The sequence below is a fragment of the Vulpes vulpes genome, chromosome 4 (genome assembly GCF_048418805.1).
Source record: "Vulpes vulpes isolate BD-2025 chromosome 4, VulVul3, whole genome shotgun sequence".
Taxonomy (NCBI): Eukaryota; Metazoa; Chordata; class Mammalia; order Carnivora; family Canidae; genus Vulpes; species Vulpes vulpes.
This window is the reverse complement of record NC_132783.1, coordinates 8,988,449-9,011,447: the sequence shown is the minus strand read 5'-3', so window position 1 is coordinate 9,011,447 and position 22,999 is coordinate 8,988,449. Positions and strand designations below refer to the sequence as shown.

The following is a 22,999-nucleotide window of genomic DNA, read 5'->3' as shown; positions in this document are numbered from 1 at the left end:
AATGATAGAATTTGGAAATTCTATTTCATAATTCAATGCATTTTATAAGACTGGGCCAAATTCAATAACTTTTTCTCTTTTCACCTTTACCTTATTTATAAGAAAAACTGATTGCTTTTAGGGGATAAATTTATATATTTTTTTTTATTTTTCAGACATAAAAAGGTTTGATTTTTGCATAATCTCAAAGATGAGATAAAGTAAACCTAGAGAATGTGAAGCATCCTTTAACTTTTTAACTACATAAGTATTTTCTGGAACAGTTTTCTGTATTATATATTGATTTAATATATATAACTTGACTTTATTGAACTAAACATATAGCCAGTTGTTCATAGGTATTATAAAGACTTGCTCAAGAATGCTTAAGGGCCATACATTTTTTCCCTATACTCGGATCATGCCTAAGTAGTGAAGTAAGGATTGTCTTGTATTTCACTTAAAAATGTTAGTCTCTACATGACTGGTGGTCAGCATATAAAGTATACATCTCCCATGCAAGACTGATTTTTTAAAATATCAAAATTGTCATTTCCAGAAAGCCAAGCGCCAGAATAACCTGACCATGAGAAACCAAGGTTAACACTGAAGTATTTTGACACTACATGGGTCTGTACAGGGACACAACTTATTTCCAACTGTATTTGTTTCTTTCACAATAACATGCAATTCTAAACTCCAAAACCCAGGCTCCTTTTCTTAGAGTATTTTTCTTTCTTTTTCACAGCACGGAAAAGGATATGCTAGTCAATTCTACAGGATTTACCTGAAGCAGCATGATTTGCACAAAGTCGACCAACAAAAGCATCAACTTTTCAACTTCATTATCTTGGCCATCCAGTTAGTTGTGTGTAACTGAGTATTAGATTGCCGGCGGAGTCATCGTGGCCAATTATAGGACCTGATTGCTCTCAGCAGGCCTGAGAAATGAGTTGAAATGTGCAGAACTGTAGAAACTTTAGAGGCAACTGATTTTGCCTCTCCGATCAGTGTGTGCCTGTTTACAGCACTATATATCTTTCTCTCTCCAAATGTCACTGAGCCCTTTAGATGTTTATATTCACCACGAGAAGCCAGTCATAAAGATAAAGGAAATTTGTGCATTATAAATGCAATATCACTGTTTTAAACTTGACTGTTTTATATTATTTTTTGTGTGATCAAGTGTTCCCCAAACTATTCCAACTTTACAAGAGAGATTGTGATTATGTTCTTTTCACCTGTGGGTTATAAAAAACATTGTATTCTGAAGACCCACAAAATATCAAAGACATTCTGTAGTTTATACACCGTGTTGCAAAGTGTTTACTGTACTATTTCAAAGCTTCTAAATAAATATAAAATATATATATTATATTATATAATTTTCCTAAAATGTGGTACAACTCAGTTGGTTTTTAAATGGATTCATACAGTCCACATCATATAGTAAAGTAAAAGGTAATTCAGGGTCCCAAAGATAAACTTATTAAGAAAAAAACAATCCTTAATAATTTCCTCCCAATTTTCATATCTTATTCAGCCCTGTTTTTCCTTGTTTAAAAGAAAATGAAGCTCTAAGCTACAAAATTTTGTCAAGAACTCGTACTGAATTTTCAATGCCAAAGATATAGCTGTCGATGTTATCAGAAGAGCACTGAACATGTAATATCAAAATATCTAACAATCTACATTCTTTCGATTCTATTTCTATGGCTTTGAATTTAGAATCGTTTAAAGCTTTTATAAAGAATCTATAAATTCATCTGTATTTGTGGTTAGGAAAAAACAAAAACAAACACTGGGTGTCTGTACATTTTGTGATGTAAAACACGTCATTAAGATTACTGTTTTAAGAAGTCCTCAACCACATGACTCACACAGAATTTTATTTTACATAGTTTTGCATAGTTTTGTGACTCCTAATAACACACGAATATCAAATTTATTTATAACTCTATATGAATATATAGAGATATGTTGATATCTGAACTGGTAAAGAGTAACTATAAGACACAAGGGATCTCTAAATTTAAAATAAATAAATTTGGAGATAGAAGCATGGTACATTATTGCTTCAGTATTATCTTACATGTGAAAGTTTTATCTCTTAAATATAGTCAGTGTTTTATTAATAAGAAACATCCTCATGAGTCAGCTTTGAAAGGTTAAGCTTGCCTCTTATTTTTAAGTCAATGAAGTTAATTATTAAATCCATTAAGTGTATTTTCTTTTCTTTTACCTATTTTTTTTCTTTTTTCCTCCTGTTTATTGCTTAACTAAGAGAGATATTACGAGAGAAAAGAATTCTCATAGCTCCCCTCTAAAAAAGCCTTTAATATATCTGAATGTTTGCCCAATCCAAATCACAAATCAATTTGGCAATATTTACCTTCATCGTCAAATGATCTTATGAATTCAGGATATTTTGAGCTGTGCTATATTATTAAAGAACAGATTAAAACTTAACACATAAGAAAAGTTTCCCACCCACTCCATTTTATGGTCACTTAAATGGGAATATTTTCCTTCTATTTAACATTAAAATGTATATGTATATTCATAAGTCCTTGATATGTATATATTTGAGTGGCACTTTGTCATCACTCATTTGACTGTTATCAAATTATAGATATTAATATGTCATAATTCCAATCATCTTATATACTGAAATAATATATGTAATGTTCCAGCCTTTTGGGGACCCTTTGAAAATATATAAAACTAATCCATCATATATGACACAAAAAGCACATGCATTCACATAGCTGCAGCAGTAACATTTTCTCAAACTTTTGGCACTACTACATTAATATTTTGAATGATAAACTATTTTAGTAAGGATATGTTTCTATATAATTTAGGTGGAAAAACGTCTGTTTGTTGTAATTACTTTTTAAACAAGAAAATGATTTTCTTGTTGAATCACTCTGCTTTAATTAAAACCTTTCATTCATCATTTTACAATTATGGGGGAAAACACACATCCATCTGCTTTATCACATGCATTAAAAATAAGATTATACTCACTTCAAATATTATAGTTATATTCATTCATGCAACTCTAAGAAAGTTTCTTTAATTATTTAGCCTTTTATGTCAATTTATATAATCTCCCTTGAACAAATGTCTTATGCCATATATTTATGCATTAGTTTTTTTTATATGTCATAGTAACAGTTCTCCTAATTTGCATTTAAATTCTTAAATTATATCATTAATCTCCAAAAACAAACAACAAAAAACAAAGAAGTTTTACCTAATTTGTGGGAAAAGTAGAATTATTTAAAACAAAATACCAAATGTTTAGTTATTAATTATCTATTGCATCCAGAATAAATCAGAAATTACAATAGAGTAAGGTTATCACCTAGCAATTGGCTAAAATGTTATTTACCAATGATGAGGGACTCTAAAACAGAAGAATGCAATCCACCGATAATAAGGTGTCAAAAAAACACTTATTACATTAGCATGAAAAGCAATTTTAAAATAGTTTTTCTGTTTAACCTAGTCATCCTAATACCCAATTTTACATCATTTTATAAATATCAAAGGAAAATAATATCTAAATTATTAGTCAATATTTCATCAGTAAATTATTTCCAAAATGAATAATCATGGCATTTACTCCTTTGTAACATGGTTAGTTAAAAGTAGTAAAAATGTCAAACTATTTTCCTGTGGAAACAGTATCTTAATGTTTCAAAGGTATGTCAAACGACAATTTTTTAGAAATCTTTTATCCACATGTAAAATTCTAATTTTTACCTTGTGAACATAATTCTGTGAAATCATTTTAAATCCAAAATTTAAATACCACATCAGAATTACTTTTCAGACATAATGGTATCCCTGTAAGTGTATCATCTTTCTTGGGAAATATGAAGGAAATATGTACATTCTGTTTTTTGAAGATATTAAATGCAATGCCTTTATCAAACATTGCAAATAAGTGCTATAGTAGAAGATTTAAATATTTTCATTATTCATCCTCTTGCTTCATTTCTTAATAGTGTTATAATTTGCCAGCATATCTCCTGTAACGTAGAAACTCTCCTACTTCTCTGATAAAGGAGGAGCAGAAACCCTCACAATTCTCAACATAAATTTTAATAACTGCATGTAAATTGTATCATTTCACCTTACCAAAGTATTTGCTGGAGTAAAGGTACTATTTAATATAATTACTCAGTCAGAATATTGCAAATGTTGGGCAGGATAACGAAAATTACTTACAGTACTGACTGATGAGAGAATTGTTAACTCTCATTGCATGTGGTTTTCTTTCACCCCCCTCATATTTCTGTGTGTGCTTTGAATACCCGAGGAACTCAAAAATATTTAAAACATTGGTATACTTGACAATTTTTCTGAAAATCCTATATTTTTCATATTGCAATTTCTTGGGTTCTTTATCTTTTTCAACTCTAATTTTGTAGTGGTAAAGGCTTTGCACTTAACATCCTTTTTATGTTCCTTTTTAACAAGGAAAAACAGAAAATGACAAAATTCCATATTTTTTACACCATGGAATAGTAAAATTATTTTATATATTGTTAGCACTTCAAGGAATTACCCTCTGCTAGGTTGAACAAAATCCTTATACAGTAATTTGTGAAACTACTGTTCAATAGAGTATTTTTTTTTCTTCTAAAACTTGGCATAGGTTTTAGATTATAGCATTCTATGAGAATGCTAGTAGATGGGTGCCGCCAGAGTATTGCAGGCAATAATATGACTAAAATTCTAATACTTTAGTGTGCATGCATGTATTTCTAATCACTGTTATTTTTTAAGTATTTGTAAAATTAGAAAAATGACTTTTATTTCTTGAAAACTTGTCACATGCTTAGTTTGAAGTTTTACACTCCAGATGTTTTTGAGTTGCATGAAAATTTTGCATTAATGATGCAAATATTAAAATTTCACATGAGACTCAAAAATATCTGAATGCTAGAACTCAGACTTCCAATACATCCGTACATCAGAGAGCTGAAAGTAAGCAGGGAATTTCAGCTCTAAACACATTTTCGAGACAGTTATCTGTGAGTGAAAACAGGGTATTATAACAAAAGATGAGTTTAAATCTTAACTATAGTGTTTGTTACTGTGAATGCTACAATAATACATAAGTAAAATGAGTGTAAATGTAATATATTATTTTATACTGCTGTATACATATGAAATAAATAAAACTAGGATACATATTATGCCATTTTTCCATGCATCGATCTTCCACTGACGCCTGTGGGAGCTTTGAATAAAAATCAGTGGCAAAATATGGCCCTAAGTTTAAAAACAACTAATGCTGATTTAGTAGTTTTAGTCTTAATATAACAGGTCTAAGGGGACATCTGTTCAAAACTGAGTCTCATTCGAAGAAACATATGCTAGGTTTAAAGGATTTCATGATATTTATACTTTTGAAAGTAGGCATTTAGTTCCATATGATTCTCATGATACCCACAATGAATATTTTAAATATATATTTTTCCCACCTAATGTTATATTTTCTTTTTAATTTTTTTGATTCGTAGTAATACCAAGGGTCCACAAGGAATGATATAGAAGTTGTACACAGGATATGAGTGCCTTCAAGCAATAAGAGGAAAACGTTTTATCTAAACTTTTAGAAAGAAATGATTTCATATTTAAAGTCAATGGAATCCTAAGAAAAAATAAAATACAGAAGGGTATCACTATTCAAGAAGAAAATATAAATTATAGATTTTTATAATGTAAGAATAATCTGAATGAATCTTGCAGAAATTTACATTCTGAAACAGTTAAAGGTAATAGAAGAAATGTGCTTTGTAATTTCATATGTGGTTTACGTAACTGATTTTCTTGAGTTCAGACTATACATATCTGGACAGAAATTCATTTTGTGAAGAGACAAGGGATAGGACTAGAAATTTCTCTTATTTGGACATCGAATAAAGCCAACCCTACGGTGGAAAAGAAATAATTGAAATATGCAGGAATGATGATTCTCAATAAAATGTTGACAGCTATAACTACAAGTTACTTTTCTCCCCTAGACCTGTACCTCCTATTCCTCACTTTTACCCTTTCTAGGAATCATATCACAGACTCTTCTATTTAAGCACTATTATGAATTTTCAGACATAAAAATTAAATATTATTAATTACACACCTATATTAAGGCCCAACAATAAGGGGAGGTAAGAATGCCTGGTAGTAATATCTACCTTTATGAAAGTTCTAGTTTACTTTGAGAACCAAAGAAATTATAGGAAAATATTAAATAATTAAGTAATCAAAATTTTGGTCAAAAACCAACTGTGGGTCACAAGAGTAATTCAATGTATTAAGATTAAAACTTAAAAACAAAACTATAAGTAAATAGAATAGAAAAAAAATGTAGAGTAGAAGAGTATAAAAAAGCATCACTCATGGTAAAATTAAATAATTGTTTGTGAAACATTTTTTCTGATACATGTGTGAAATAGGTCACAATGTGAAATATATTTCTTGCTGTGAATCATTGCCCAAATGTTTGAAAAACATTACACCATATGATCACTCTTTCAAATTTAAATTTATTTAATGCTGTAGAAAGTCAGGGAAGATCTTTTTAAAAAGTTCTTTCACATCTGAATCTTGATCTTTAGCTTTGTAAAATATGAAGTACACTTAGCTGTAAAAGTCTTATGAGAATTAAGTGAACTGACATATGTGAAATGCATAGCACAATGCTAATGCATATTAGTTGGTGTATTTTATTATTAATATCATTTTTCATCCCTTTATCGCTGTTCTTAATTACCAAAAGTATGGAATATAGTCTACAAATGGAAATCAATCCTTTCACAAAACTCCAGACTGCTTCCAAGTTGTATTTAAGCAGTGCTTATTGCAAATTCTCAAGATTAAAGTTGACTTGCCTTTGGCATCCACTCATCAGCTCAGTTCAACTTTGCCTCTCTATTTATTGGTGGTATGGAGTCAAGGAAATAAAACTCACAGCTGCTGAGTTCCAGTCATTTCCCTTTTGCAACTCTCAAACAGCCCTCTATTCCTACTATGAAAAATATATATGTATGATTGCACTAGGATATATTTACCTGATTTTTTCCCCCTCAACCTCCAATGTGCTTTTTGAATAACTTTCTATTTCCATGCAAATAAATGTTTGTTGGAGTTACTGAATAATTGACAGAATGATATTTTTTGCATACGACTTATATTATAAAATGAATTTGGGCAGTGTGAAATAACAAAAAATCAACTGAGTAAATTTTAAGGATCTGACTGGCTTCATCGAACAATTCATAAATCAGGCAACATCCCATGTGGCAGATAGAAGAGAGCTCCAAAGGGCTACCGAAAGGGAAAGGTTTTAAAGCCAGGACAAGGGAGTTATAAACAAAATAAAGGATTATTTCAGGCAAGGTCATCTCCCTTTGGGGGATAAAAGGGTCTTATTATGTGGATTACTTCACTGGTGGTGAGCAGAACATTCCAGGCTGATTGATTAAGATTGCATTCCTGGGGAAAGTTGAAACTGCAATTAGGTTAGGAATAAAGCCCCCATTTGGTGATGTGGGCCTAGCAGAAGTGACTCCATTTTGGACCTGTGGTTTCCTTTTTAACAATTCCTTCCTTTGATCAGACTGTCAGCTTGACTGAGAGGTGTGATCAAAATTCAAGGTATTAGCACCACTCTCAGCTACCGCCTGGCAGCTTCTGTTGTTTCTTTTTGTGGAATCCATAGGTCACAGTTCCAGGTTCACAGTCCTTAAATTTGCCATTCTCTTTGCTTCTTTTCTGGAATACCAGTCTTAGGGAGATCATTTTCTTGGTGGTTAGCAGCTCTGAACGTACATTTAAGGCTTTTGAGAGAATACAATGCACTAGGGAGATTATTATGATTTTAATAGGATAATTTTTAATGTTTGGAGTGAACTTTGGAGCCATGGTCTACAAAACCCAAACCAATCAAAATCAAATAAGTCAAAGAAAGACCCCCAATAAACCAGTCAAGCCAAATGGCTCACTCAGGGATCTTCTGTAACAGAGTTACAACTTCTCCAAAGTGTTAATCCATGGGGAGCAGGTGGTGTTTGCCACAATCCAGACACCTCCTCACTCAGCTAATGGATAATTGAGGGCTATATTTTTCTCAAGAACAACTTTGGTCAGAAAGGCTAAGGATCCTTAGTGGGTAGCTATTATCCTAGCAACAGATTCTACTCTACCTTCAAAAATAAAGGAGACGTTTCTTATCATATGCTCATTGACATTTATCCCTAACCAGGCAAGTATGGCCCTGCCAAAGGGAGCACATCCTGAGTCATGAATGCCTCCTGGGAGGTCCTTTCTAGCTAGATGGTGTAAATTCAGGGGAACCAGCTAATGAGATGTCTTAGTTAGTTTGTGAAAAATTAGGGGTACAGTTGGATAACCTAAGTGGTATTGCCCAGGTGTGCACCAGCCATCTAGGTATTCAGGTCCAAAGAGAATGGTGAGCACCATAGACAAAAACAAACCCTGCTAGGGCACAAACCATTCCTATTAAGGAAGTCCTATTAATGGATTCATTCACGGAGATTGGTGCATTTGCCCCTTCACCCCAGGGGTCAATTAGGTTTTCAGCACATTCAGAGAATAAATCTCGCAGCCTAAAATAAAAAGTTTTTCTGAATACCTTGCAAAGATGGGTGCTGCTGGAGAGATCTATTAACGCAGGGGAGGCCAGAGCTGATCTAGACACTCAAGGGAATGTGAGAGTGTGATTATATGAAGATTTACATAGGTATATGAGTTTAATTGCATAACTACAGTTATAATTGGAGAAAAGAAAAAAAAAAAAAAACAAGGCACTGGATGTCCTGTTCATAATAGTTGAACTTGGTAAAAGACTTCTAAGAGGGATTGACTGAAGCTCATCCCCATCACCAATGGTCTAGGAAGTATAGATGAGGATGTTAGCTCTCTAGGCCAATGCCAGAGTGAAGAAAACAAAGAGAAGAAAATAGCTTTCATGTTCAGTTAAAGGATGAAGTTTTGACCTGGTGTCTTGAGTGGAAGAAGTCTACACGAATGTCAGCTACTTGTATTCCTTGTCGGTTTGAGTCGGGGGTCTTCAGTATCTGTACTGGACCAAGTGTCAAGTAAAGCCTTCTTTGGCTGTGAGATGTGTACCATGGACTCAGTGCCTTCTAGTTTTGCAGCAGTGTCGGTGGTGAGAGTGCTTGTAAATCCCTTCTAGTGGAGCTCAGGGGGAGTCCTCTGATGATGTTTCCAGAATCATACCCAGTGGCCAGACTTCAGATAATGACTAAAAGGATCTTTTGAATTGGGATCTGGGAAGGCTTTAACTTGTCGATACCCTTTAGCCTAAGACATTAAATACTTATAGTAGCTAGCCATACTAGCCTGCAACAAGGGATCAGCAGAAAGTTGTATACCAATAGACATTGGTCTACTGATGGCTATCTCATGTAGAGTTAGTTTATGTTTCCCAAAGGGGGTCTGTGAACAGTCAGCGAGGCCAAAGGAAATACCGTAGGTCAAGGGAGTCCAGTAGTTTCAACAAATATGGAGATTTTGAGTTTGACGATCCCATTAGTTTTCTCAAGCTTGCTTGATGATTGAGGATGATAGGTACAGTAATGATTCCTAGAAGTTTGCAAGGTTTTTGTTAAAGTTCATACGATTTGTCTAGTGAAGTGGGTGCCTCGATCACTGGAGATTGCAGAAGGAAATCACCAAATGAGAAACACGTTCTCTAATAATTTCTTTCCACTGTGAGCATCAGCCTGTGGCAGGGGAAAGCTTCAAACTATCTGGAAAACATACATAAAATAACAAGTACATATCAATATAACCCACACTAACAGGCAATTGAATGAAGTCCAGCTAAAGTGCTCAAAAGGACCAGAGGGAGTAAGTCCAAGACCCTGTTGGGACAAAAACAGTATCTCCAGGATTATGAACTTGACAGATTAGATGTTGGTATTAAACTGTTTGCACATTTTTTTAAAAAAATTATTCATGAGAGACAGAGAGAGAGAGAGAGAGAGAGAGAGAGGCAGAGGGAGAAGCAGGCTCCATGAAGGAAGCCCAATATGGGACTCGATCCCAGAACTCAAGGATCACACCTTGGGGGGAAGGCAGGCATTCAACTGCTGAGCCACCCAGATGTCCCATGTTTGGACAATTTTAAAGAAGTTGCTACACCAATGTCTATTCATAATTTGAGTCATCTTAAAGGCACCATGGAGAATAAAGGAATGCAAAAACTGAATATTGAGGTTTACTAGGGAGCCAGGAAGAACTGTTATCTTGGGTTTCCCATAGCTCCAACCATTTACTTAATTTATAGCCACTGTTTGCCCACCTTATTTTTTTCTGAGTCAGGAGCAGACAATTGCTATGTCATAAGAACGCCAGGGTGACAAAAGTCTGGCAATGAGGGGTTATTTTTTTGCTGAAGCAGAATGGAGTTCAGTCCTGAGTTGCAACTTTTATAGACTCTTGTTGCTGTCTGTGCATGAAAGTTAGCTAGAGCATTTCCCTGGTATTCAGGGTCAGTCCTTTTAGTGTGGGCTTCAATTTTGATGACAGCAATTTCAGAAGGTAAAAGAATAGCAGTAAGAAGTTCATTTACTTGTCTGTTTTTTGATTGGGGCCTGGTTATGGTGTTACTATCCAGTAAGGAAGGACTACTTGGGAGGGGGAATCTCCCACGGGGTAAGTCGCCTCAACAAGCAGAGCCCCAGTCCCCAGTGGTTCTAATTGTAGACTTCTTGAAATTGTCATTTCTTAGCTTGGCAGACAATGTTCTCTAGAGCTGGCCTTGGGTTGTTCAAAATTGTTTTATTTTTCTCTTTTTAATTAATAAAAATATTTAGTTCTTTATTATGAAAACTAGGTTTTTAAACTTATCACCAAAATAAAGCAACTTATATTAATCTGTGATTAAATTAGTGCTTCTAAAAGGGCACTTGTATGTTTAAGGGAACTAGATTAATCCATGTAAAAACTTCTATTGAGAATATTGTGTAGATGAAGACACTTTTTGTTTTGCTTCATCATACATATTTACTTGGCTTGGGAGTAGTTGCTAATCCTTGGGTCATTGCTCACCTAGTTTGCCTGGGAATAAGAAACATTTAATGAATGTTGCAATTATCTAATTTGGAACACCATCTCCATGCTCTTGCTTCCTTTATCATTGTGAGCGACTCTTCTCTTAATCATGAAAAAAAGGAAAGAATACAAGCATTGGTGTGGTAATGCATAAGCCAGAAACTGAATTTTATTCTAGAAGTGTGAGGATGTTTAATATTCTCAGTTGTGTTTCTAATTAATAATGGAATCAGTGGCCAACTTCAAGGTTTTCTGGTAATACATTTCTCTCAAAATTGATATCTGAGTGTGTGTGTGTGTGTGTGTGTGTGTGTGTGTGTGGTGGGGAAAAGTATTAACAACACAAAAGAGACTCATGGAGGAATGCATGAAGAAAATCATCTTATAGGCAAACATATACATTTTGTGCCACTCAATTAATCTTTAGACTATTTAGAATGCCTGGTTGGAAAGTAATGGTATATTTGGGTATATTTGTTCTTCAACAGGCTGGCATGGGTTTTTCCACACATGGGCCATCAATGATCAATTTCTTCTGGCACCGTGTGGTAACCACTCTTAAATTATGCTGGGCTATGCAGACCACAAAGAGACAACGCAATGGTCATAATAAAATATACCAAGTAAGTTGACGTAGAGAAAAAAAGTGAGAAATGAGAGAGGAAAAAGAGGGAGAGAGAATTCAACCAATTGTCTTCCCTCCCCTCATTCTCCAGTAAGTTTTAAGAGACTGAGAAGCAGTTATGATTTTTAAAGTTCACGTAGTCTTATACATACGTACGTTAAAACAAGGAGAAAACTAATGAAAATGAACAATGGTTGGGCAATGCTAGCTAAACTATAGTAAAGAATGAGATAAAGTGATATACCTTAGGAAGGACTAAAACAGAGAAAGGATATATAAATTTTGTTTTAAAATATAGGAACACCCAACTATCTCATTGGGATGCTTCTGTAGATATGTGTAGGTATGCGTTCTATACATCCATTGTTTCTCTGACAAAGGATGTACAGATTTACATGATAGTGTCGCAAATATTTTACGGTTAAGGTGTCTCAGTGATCTTAAGAAAATGCACTTGCAATTATAGGGGCTAGAACAGGGGGAAAACTGGAAATGCCACCAAGGGATCATGCAGAAGCATGTGACACTGGCATAACATTAAAGGAACCTAAATGACACGTTTACAACACTGTGTTTATTAGTCAAGAGTATTGCTGCTGAGGTGGAGTGAATGATATTGGGCATTTTTCAAGCTTAGATATAGTTTGAATGTAAGACTTCCTCTAACACTCCAGACGAGTCTATTCCAGTATTAGATATAATAATAATTAAAAGATGAAAATAAATGCTGCAAATAATGTTGCATTATGATTTAGAGGATGTTATGAGGTAATTCATAACAATAAAAAAGAGAAACAAAAACGGAAATTGGGGTAATGAGAGACCCACTGTTGTAAATCTCTAGCTAGGAGGCAAGTGAGCACAGATAACTGAGACTGGACTAGTACACATGGAGGAGGAAGGACAGAATGGAGAGACACAGTTCAAAAAACAAATAGATGGTGTTTCCTCCCTGATGACATGGTCAGATGACTGATGAGGGAGAGGGAGAAATGATATGACTGGGGTTTTCATTTACCAGAGTGATTGTGCTGCCTTTAAGTACACAACATAAAAGGAAGAAAAGGGCAATCTTATTTGTAGGAGGGCTTGTTAATTTTCTCATTATTCCTCAATTTTTAAAAGAGATTTTATATTTATTCATGAGAGACACAGAGAGAGGCAGAGATACAGGCAGAGGGAGAAGCAGGCTCCCTGTGGGGACCCGGATGTGTGGGACTTGATCCCAGGACCCTGGGATCACGACCTGGGCTGAAGGCAGACGCTCAACCACTGAACCACACAGAGGCCCCTATCACTCAATTTTTGCTAGCTGCTTGCTATCCAAGTGGAACTTGAACTTGATCATTATATTTAAAGATATTCAGAGAATTTTAGATTTTTACCATTTTATCAAATGATAGTCAGTCTCATGACCTGAGCCGAAGGCAGACACTTAACTAACTGAACCACCCAGGCGCCCCTAAATTATAACTCTTAAGTTGATTTTTTTTCCTTATGTTATTTGAAAATAATTCTATAAATATGTAATATGTAAATTAGAAATATTTTTAAAGTTCTTCCCCCCCACCCCGTGCGACTTTGGCTAGTGCATATGCCAAAAGTGGTCTTGCCTAATTTAAAAAGGAGGCAGATTAAGTCAAAAACCTCTGGCTGTTTGTGTGACATTCATGATAGATACCACATAATAAAGAGGAAGACATATAAATAAAAATAAATATAGAAATAATAATTGTCTTTAAAAAGCTATTTATTTTTCCTTTCCATCTGCTCAAATAACATTTTCAGCAAATATTTTTGAAAAAAGTCATAATACCTTCAAGTTGTTTGACCTGTATTCATCAACTCCCATCTAAATTCTATTAGCAATTAATTTTCTTTTCTTTTCTGTTCTTTTTTCTTTTATTTTCTTCTCTCTTCTTTTTTCTTTTCTTTTTTTTTTCTCTTTTTTCTCTTTTTCTTTCTCTGTGATCCTCACAGAATCATAGACTTTTAGTGCAGAGCAGGTCCTTGAAAATATTCTTGTCCTTAACATACCTATGAAGAAAATAGGACAAATATAGACCCACTGATGAAAGGACATAACCATAAACTTAATGTCCCAAGCCTTTATCTTGACTGAATTCTTAACCTGCACCAGGCTGCATTTCTAGTCTCGGAGTCTTATTTTTACTTGAAATCCTAGGAGTAACTATATTTAAAAATACAAAAATAAGTTATAGCATCTAGAACTACACTTTATATTTTTAAATTTCAATGCTCTCTCTATGCCACATGCTCATTTCTAAGGATGATTCTCATGTATAAGGCACCATGAAGTGTGGCCTAAGAAACTAGAGTCCTTTTATATTTAGAATAAAATGTTGTTTTAATATATGCATTTTTATTCCTTTTAACTAACATGTTATGTTGGCAGCGAATAAGCAAAACTGGAGTCAAGCTAATATGAGTACATCTTCCAGAGAAATCCCATTTAACAACTGCTACTTCACCAAGAATAGGTCTGAATCCTCTGTCTTGATAAAATCGTTATCATTCCCGCTAATACATTCACCCAACTTAGCTCAATCTACTTCAATTAAGTTAATCAAATACTAAATGAAAAATAAGAAAGAAGGTAAAGGGTGATTTTCATTGTTGACTCCTCACCCTGTTGGTGAGGGAGAGATTTCCACCTTAGGGTTTGAGGATGGGGAACACATAACATAGGACACTGGACAGACAGACCAAATTGATTAACAATGTATGAGTCAAATATTCTCACAGCCTGGGGGAGAAGGACACTTTACAGAACACAGGGCCACCTTTCTAGGAACTACGAGAAGCAGGCTTCTTTGGTATCCAGGGGTGGGGGCTCTTCCGTGTTTCCCACTGGAGGATGTGATCACGGAGAATTCAATGGAGCTAGCAGGGAAATGAAACCACACAACCTGAGAACCACACTCCTGGTCCCCCTGATAAGCAGAGCTGTTTGGCTCAGGGATCTTATCTTCCAGGGTAGAATGAAGACCTTGAGGATAGACCCTTCAAGGCACTCCTAGATATGCCAGATGTCAAGGTAGCACATAATATCGGGCTTTAATTTTAGTCCTTATACCGTGATGGATTCCTTGATGTCTTGACATCAGTTTTTACCTTGGTGATGAACTGAGACTTCTAGGTAGCAGAAGTACCTCTCCAGGACATGAAGTAGGCACTTGACCAGGAGGAAGACAGTGTGATGAGAAAAACAACTATTTTGAGTTGCTGCCTACGCATTTCACAGTACAATTACCCTGCTCATGCACACAGTCTGGATGTTCAGATAAGGACCAGAGCTTCGGATTCCCACCAGAAGTTCCCACTTTGCTTTTCCTGGGGCACCTTTTAAAATAACCACTTAGAATTAAGCCAGTGAAAAGTCAGTGATGTCCACGACAACCATTGTCTAGGTGTCTGTTACCCTGCTTTCATTTCCTGCTTACTCATGGCCTGGGACAGGGAACTGTCTTTTCCCTCCCTCCCTGAGATCTGTAAGCAATGAAACCTTGTGACTTTATTTCTTTTGTGTGAGTGTATTGAAACTGTGTTTTTGATCAAAATGACCCTGAGTTCATTTCCCCAAAGTGGGTGCTCGGATACTGAGGAGCCATCTGCCAACCTTGTGTGGATGGCTTTTGCCTCCTCATTCAGCAGATCATAATCCGCATATTTTTAATTTGATACATCAGCTACGGGCCCCCAACACAGAGAGTCACAAAGTGAGGTGACCTTCAAAAACGTGAACTTTAAAGGTGTTTCCTTTATGGCCAATAAAGGAAATTGAGGAACTCATCTGGCATTAGCACAGGGAGTACATGTCTCCAGGGAATGTGGACTTAGATTAATCCATGCCTGTGGCAATAGCAGAGGGTTATTTGCTTTCTTTGGAATTCTTTGAAGGGGTCATTAAGCCTCTCATTTAAACTGGCTGCCTGGGGTCTACAGGGGACATGGAGAGGTATTGAATGTCTTCTTCAAGAGCCCAACATTGTCTGTTTTGAGAGGTGAAATTAATGCTTTGGTCAGGATCAATAATCTCTGAAATTCCAAAGGGAACAATAGGAGTGTCCTGGTGAGGCCTTGAATTGTGGCCTCAGTACACTTAGTGACATCTCTTACCTTGATTTATATTTTAGGTCGCAGTGAGACAAGAGGTTCCCAAAGTCCTTTACCTCCAGGGAACAATTCTTATATAATACACCAAGGGTTTATAACAATGTACCTATGGAGGCATTTTCTGACCAGGTTATCCAGTGCTAAGATGAATGCCTGATGTATGGTCAACTGTGCTGACCCTTAGAGCCTGCATTTATCAGGGACATCCTGGATGCGAAATGAAAAGCAGCAACATTCCACCAAGTTCCATCATATATAACAGTGGCAATATGGTCCTAAAGTATATAGGTTCTGATTAATTATTCACAAACTTGCTCCTGCAGGGCTCTCCATGTTGCTAAGAGGTCTGGGACAGGGCTGACCTCCTCTAATACCATGGCATCTGGCCAGGATCTGAGGAGTGGTGAGGCACCGCTCTCCTTGGCTTTGCACAATTCACCATTAGAGTGGTGGCACCATTATATATGAGCATATATCAGGGAGCAGATATCACTAAGTACTGGGTACCAGTCCATCTCCAAATAATGGAGAGGTGACACAACTGCTGTTTCAATGAAAAAGCCCCTAGCCAATGCCAATGTGCCTGGGGCTTGTCATAGTGCTGCTGGTTACCAGCATGTCAAAGGGCTCATCTTCTAATCATGGGGCTTGATTGCCCGGCTGGCTGCACAGATAAAAGGATTTTATTGGAGGTAAATTCTCACTCTGGGGACATTGCCTACCCCCCCCCCCACCCCAAAAAGAAGACAGCTGTTGCTGGGCTCCCAGACATCTTCCCCTCACCTATCCAGAAGGATTGTGCGGGGTCATAAGTTGCCTGTGGACTTCTGATAAAGGAAACTGACTGATATATGTGGTAGTTGTTGGCCATGTACTGAGAACTCTTCTGCAAACAGTCCATCATGGACTCTGAGCATCTATTCTTTCATGTCAAGCTGACCATTATGCCTTGGGTCATGGAACCAGCACTCATTAGACCTGCACAGTTATCAAACGCTCGGTTCTACAGGCTGCAGTCAAATCTGACTCGGCCATATCCAATCTGGAAGGAAGAGACCAACAGCAATTTATTTGTCACAGGTAGTCACAGCCCTGGGGTGGAAGGTGGCAAGAAGGATGCTGCGCATCCACACGGGGTTGCACCCAGAAAGCGTGAACAGCCAGGGGCTGTAGGAGGCAGGCTTTGTAGTACCAAGGTGGTAAGGTGTTCCCTGGTTCTGCTGAGATAGGATTGGCTGTTTGAATTGGCTTGTTCTGCAAGCTAAGAAGGAACCAACAGCTATCTTCATCTCGTCCCCCTGAGAAGTAGGGTTGTCTGCCTGGGGTATCTTAACTTTGGGAGCAAAGTAGAGAGAAAAATTGGGGAGTTGGATTATTTGAGGTTTTCGTAGTTGTGCCAGATGTCAAGGCAACATATAAATTGGGCTTAATTTTGGTTATACCATAACAGTGAACAGTTACACTGTTTGATAGGACCAAAATCCCTGAGAACCTTGAGGAATTTAGATCTTGGTCAGGCTTATTTCAAGGCAAACTTGTCAGATAGTAAGGTCAGGTTCTTTGAGAGGTTTTCCATATTGTCTTCCAAAGCAGAATATTTTTCCAAAGTGGAAACTAAATGTTTTATGAACATAGGTCCCCCAGCTCCTATGGAAACTTATGGAAGGGTCTCTTTGTCATCAAGTTCTGAAATTTCATAATATCATGAGATTTGATGTAGATCTGTTTCCATCTGAATTGCAGATATTTAGTAAGCTCTTTCAATGTTTAAACTCAAGCTCTCAGTTTTGGGATATTTTATTGAATGATTGCTCTCATCATTTCTGCTCTTATTTTTTTTTCATCCTTTTTCTTTTTTTTAATTTTTTTAAAATTTTTATTTATTTATGATAGTCACACACACAGAGAGAGAGAGAGGCAGAGAACAGGCAGAAGGAGAAGCAGGCTCCATGCACCGGGAGCCCCACGTGGGATTCGATCCCGGGTCTCCAGGATCGTGCCCTGGGCCAAAGGCAGGCGCCAAACCGCTGCACCACCCAGGGATCCCGTCATCCTTTTTCTTTATCCCTTATTATTTGAATATTGAGCCTCCTCAACTGACCTACCAATTTTCTCCACTTTTTCTTCTCCAATTTCTATTTTTTTTTTTTTTTTTTACTTTCTCAGAGATTTTCTTATGTTCATCTTCCGATCTTCTATTGAGGCTTTTATTTCATTTTTTAAAAAATTATTTTAAATCTAAGAGTTATTTGTGTTTCTTTAATACTTCTCTTTAAAGGTATTTTGAACACTTTCCATGCATGCAAATTTTCCATGTATCCATGTATGCATTTTATCTCCCTGGAACAGTGTCTCTTTCCAGGAATTTATGGTAGGTATTTTTTCTTTCTTTCTTTCTTTCTTTCTTTCTTTCTTTCTTTCTTTCTTTCTTTCTTTCTTTCTTCTTTCTTTCTTCTTTCTTTCTTTCTTTCTTTCTTTCTTTCTTCTTTCTTTCTTCTTTCTTTCTTTCTTTCTTTCTTTCTTTTTCTTCTTTCTTTCTTCTTTCTTTCTTTCTTTCTTTCTTTCTTTCTTTCTTTTTTTTTTCAAATGTCTGGTGATGCTTAGCTGTATGCCCATAATTAAGAACAATGTTTAAAATGCTGAAAGTAAACTCTGCCCTTGTGTGAAAAACTTGTTGAGTGTTTATCTATTGGGCGATCTTGCTGGATCATTTAATTAAGGAAACCCCAATGTCCATATGTTTGGTATATTTTTCTTCTTAGGCTAGTTAGAGATATTCAGAGAAATGTTTTCAGGTCTTCTGCCTGAAGGTATAAGCCTGAACACTTGCATTCTGAAAATTAATTGGGGAAAGATGGCTGGGAGACTCAAGGGCCTACATTTTCTGGGTATGATGATCTCACATTAAACTGTACCTGCTGTCTTCCAATGTAGGCACCTCTGTCTTAACCTCCTTAGAGAATAAATCTCCTGTCTTCTAACCAGAGGGGATAATTGATCACCTACATATGCACAGTCGATGAGAGAAACCTAGGAGTCTAATTGCTTCTCAATGACATTTTTTGATCCTTCTTTTTATTTTTATATTCACTCCTACTTCAGAACTAATTTGTTCTATTAATTCCCGAGCCTTTGGAATATTCTGTGGGATAAGTCAGATTTCTTTCTACATACTCTTAACTTTTAGCTCAAGATTATATATTTTCAAAACTAGTAAGTTGATAGCAACTTGCTAATCCATTTCCAAACTTCCAAAAGGTTGTTACAGTTGTTTGTTCACTTGTTTCTTTATCTTTTACTTGTTCTTGTAGACTTTTCCATAGAAAATGTTCTTTCCTGTGAAGTTTTATGAAAAGCTAAAGGTCTGTGCATAAATTCATCTCCTCTCTCTTTTTAACTGGAAGTTTGAGAATAAGCTTTGCACACAGTGAGCTAAGTCTTATAACACAAAGTCATGAAAAAATCTGCTCTTAGATTATTGAGAGTTTGTGGGAGTCTTAACTACAAGTACATATTTCTTTGTTGTTAGGGCCATCTAGAAAGCACAGATGTAAAAAAAAATAAAAATAAATTAAACAAAAGAAAGCACAGATATGCTTCATATTTGGGAATTAATAATTTAAACATAAGATATACATAATTCTCTCATTACATATCAATAAGTGAAATCATAAAATATGACATGCAATTACCGTTTTCCCAAACGTGACTATTATGGTGATTTTTTTTTCACTTTTGGTTTGTAAGGAGTTTATCATTATCTTGAGTTCTAAAAATTTTAGATGGATAACAGTAAAACCAAATATATGACAGGTATTGTTATATTTGATATAGATTCGAGTGGTGATTACTTATTCAATTGGTTTCAAGGTTATAATTATGTATGAGAATACAATTTGAAAACTGATAGTGCTTTTCTCTTACATTGGTTTATTCACCATATTATTCTACTTTGAATAGTGCCTGAAATTAGTGTCCAAATAGTATCAGGCAACTTGCAAGCTTTAGTACTTGAGGTCAATTTAATTACACTGTGCATGACAGAAACTAGGCCATTTGGGTATTGCCTTTGCCACCAGCAATTGACACCTGAGTGTTAATGAGCTGGTAATTAAGAGCTGGCACATACAGACACATTTTACTGTTTGGGACTAGGATAACCATATGCTACATAACTTCGGTGCTAAGTATTTTGTTAGCTTCAGAATTTACACAACTAATGTCTGTGAGGTTGTTTTTCTAATCTTCCTTTTGCCGTAGGGGGAAAAAAAAGATTAACAAAGAGTTACTTTAAAGAATAAAGTAACTGTACTTGTCATTTCCAAGTTATGAAACATTCTAAAACTACTGAGGTCATATTTGGAGAGCAAATATTTGGAAATAATGAGTTTGTGGAGTAGCAATTACTTTCGGTTTAAAACCACATTTAGTGGACTTCTATTTTGAAAAGTCTTTTTTAATATAAAAAGGTACCAAAAGCAACCTAACGTGAATGTATATATGTAGGGTAGGCAGCCTCTGGGATGGCCCGTCATGATTATCACCTGCTGCTACTGAGGTCTTTAAGTACCTCGCTTCTCCTGAAGGTAGTTGAGATATGGAACCCAATTCTATGAAACAGGATGTCGATCTAACGTTAGATCATAAAAGCTGATGTTTTCCATATTGGGAATCTTCTTGTATACTCTCTCATTCTCTTTTGGATTGCTTGCAGAGATGTGGAGGCAGCTCTGTGGTGAGACCCATGTGGCGCGAGATCGAGGCCTATCAACAGACACATGAGCGAGGTCTGAAGCAGACTCCCTTCCCCAAGTTGCATCTTCAGAGGAGACCACAGCTTCTGCCAACAGCTTGAGTGCAATCTCAAAAGAGCCCTTAGAGGCTCCCAGTGAAGTGCACTAAGAGCTTTGAATCATACAAGTTTGGAATATATTGTTTTCCAGCAACAGATAACTAATATGATATGGAAGTGAGAATCCTATTGTCTGCCACAGCAATATGAATTATTGATTTTTCTGATGTGATGCGTATAATCAAACAATATGTATAATGTACATGCACCATTTCTTTGCCTTCCTCTCCAATTTTCAGTTCTCCTTTCTTCCTCTTCTCCTCCCTACCCCACAAGAAAGTCCCCATCACTTTCTTGATTAATCTTCTATTGGTTTAAAAAAATAAAACTGTTCTCATCAGATGAAAAATGTATTAACCTTTGTGAATTTTAGTTGTGGGAATTACTTCTAATTTTCTTCTTTGAAAGAGTTTGCTTTTCCATCGAACCCTCTGTAGGACATAGAGCCTTTTATATGCAGATTGATATAATTATGCTTTGAAATAGCTTTGAATTCCCTGTAGCTTAAACTGAGAACATGAAAGGCCAAATGTTATATCGAACTGAAGGATATGAAAGTGCACGTACATCAATCCAAAATGAGATATAGAAATGAACAGCTCTTTACACAGTGATGTCAGTTTTTGACAGATTATTGAAGGATCTTTATAACTGCCGAGACTGCTTTGGGTAGCATGAAAACTCTGCCTGGGGATAGTCTTATCAGTTTGTATTTTTTATTCTTTCAATACCAAAAGGTGAGTAGATGTTAAGTGAAACAAGAGAAATACTCTCTGACAAAAGCTTTAACTCTCTTCCCAAAGATGACATCTGGCCCCACATGGTAAAACATAGTGTGATGCGATGATGGAATCATCCACCCAATCTGTCATGCTAGCGATGGCAGCCTAGATGAGGAGGTTACATTTTAGGAAGTCGACAGGAAACCCACTTGGCAATCGTCACCTCTGTAGAGATCCCAGTGACAGACAAGGGTCTCTTCTGCACAGGAGGGAAGTTTATTGTGCCCGTGACAGACATGTCAAGAGGATTTAAGGCGCCCACATTCTTTCTTGTAACTAGCAGGAAGATAAAAGGATAAAAGGAACCCAGTGAATTTTGTATGTTCAAAACCTTGAAATCAGTACTGTTTATTTACAAGCAGATTCTAAAAAAAATCTAACTTTATGTCGAAAGAGTATGCACTGCTCACTTTTAATATCCCAACTGTTTTAAGTTAAATCAAAGTACATCCTAGAATTGTTATTTACATCAGCCATGAGTACTTTTTTTTTTTTCCTGCTTAAGGGCACATCCTCTTCTGAAATTATAATCCAAACAAAAGAATGAAATATTCACTTCATCTGGATTTGTTAGTAAAGGGAAATATATCTTAAAATTGAAGATGAAAATCTCCTAATTTCTGGTGTTTCTAGAACGTGCAGATATTAAGTAATTGTAATTGAAATCAGAACAAAGAGGGGGGTAACACTTTGAACAAAATATTCACTTTGATACTAGTACCAATTCAAGTAGAATTGAGAAAATGATGAATAATGATACTTTTGTATTCAGTCTAGGCTTGGAAATTGTACCTTGCTTGGCACTTCGCTAAGCTTACCACTTCCTGATCTGCAAAATATATATGAGAGGAAATGATGGTAACTTAAGCAGTAGTTGAGAAAAACATTATCATTAATTAGCTCTGACACTATAATTAAAAATACAGATGCCAATCTCCTAAAATGTCTCTCTTCTGAAATTATTGACATGATTTAAAAAAAAAATTAAAGGCTTTAAACATATAACAATATATATGTTAGATTAGTAACACTCTTAACTTCGGTACTATAGAAAATATACAGACAATGTATAATGGGGAGCATAATGCCTCTGAAATTATTTCAAACTGCATTCTCTTCTAGCTCTACTATTAAAACTGTTATGACCTTGGTAGAGTTCTGCAGTTGATTTGGAAACTCAATTCAATTCTCATATCTAAATTAGGGTAATTTTATAGAGAGACTCTTTTAGGATCTGGTGTGTGTGTGGGACATACTCACTCCATAAATTCATGTGAAACTCACTGTTCAGTGGAAGTTCTGGGTAGGAATAAAAAACAAACTAAAAAACTTGCAATACTGTGTAGGACTTACTAAAATGCTTCTATTTATTAATGATAAGGAATAGTTATATGGTGAGTTTTACTGGCAGGTGTGACAATTTTCTTGATAAGAACGATAAAAGACCATCTCTACCATGAATTTTTATACAATTCCAAATTGTGACATGAACCAAGGTAAATA

At 35.7% G+C, this 22,999-nt stretch overlaps 1 protein-coding gene across 2 annotated transcripts in view; it reads left to right on the top strand.

Moving 5' to 3' along the window:
- Window positions 1-21,067, top strand: part of PCDH10 (protocadherin 10) — a 60,769-nt gene extending 39,702 nt beyond the window's left edge. The window contains exon 5 of one of the 2 annotated variants that reach the window (XM_072755252.1): window positions 20,577-21,067. In XM_072755252.1, coding sequence (XP_072611353.1) covers window positions 20,577-20,644 — 68 coding nt within the window. In that variant the 3' untranslated portion in view covers window positions 20,645-21,067. Of the gene's footprint in view, window positions 1-727; window positions 1,111-20,576 lie in introns of those variants that run through there. The other variant, XM_072755251.1, reaches the window with a different exon arrangement.
- Window positions 21,068-22,999: the final 1,932 nt, after the last annotated feature.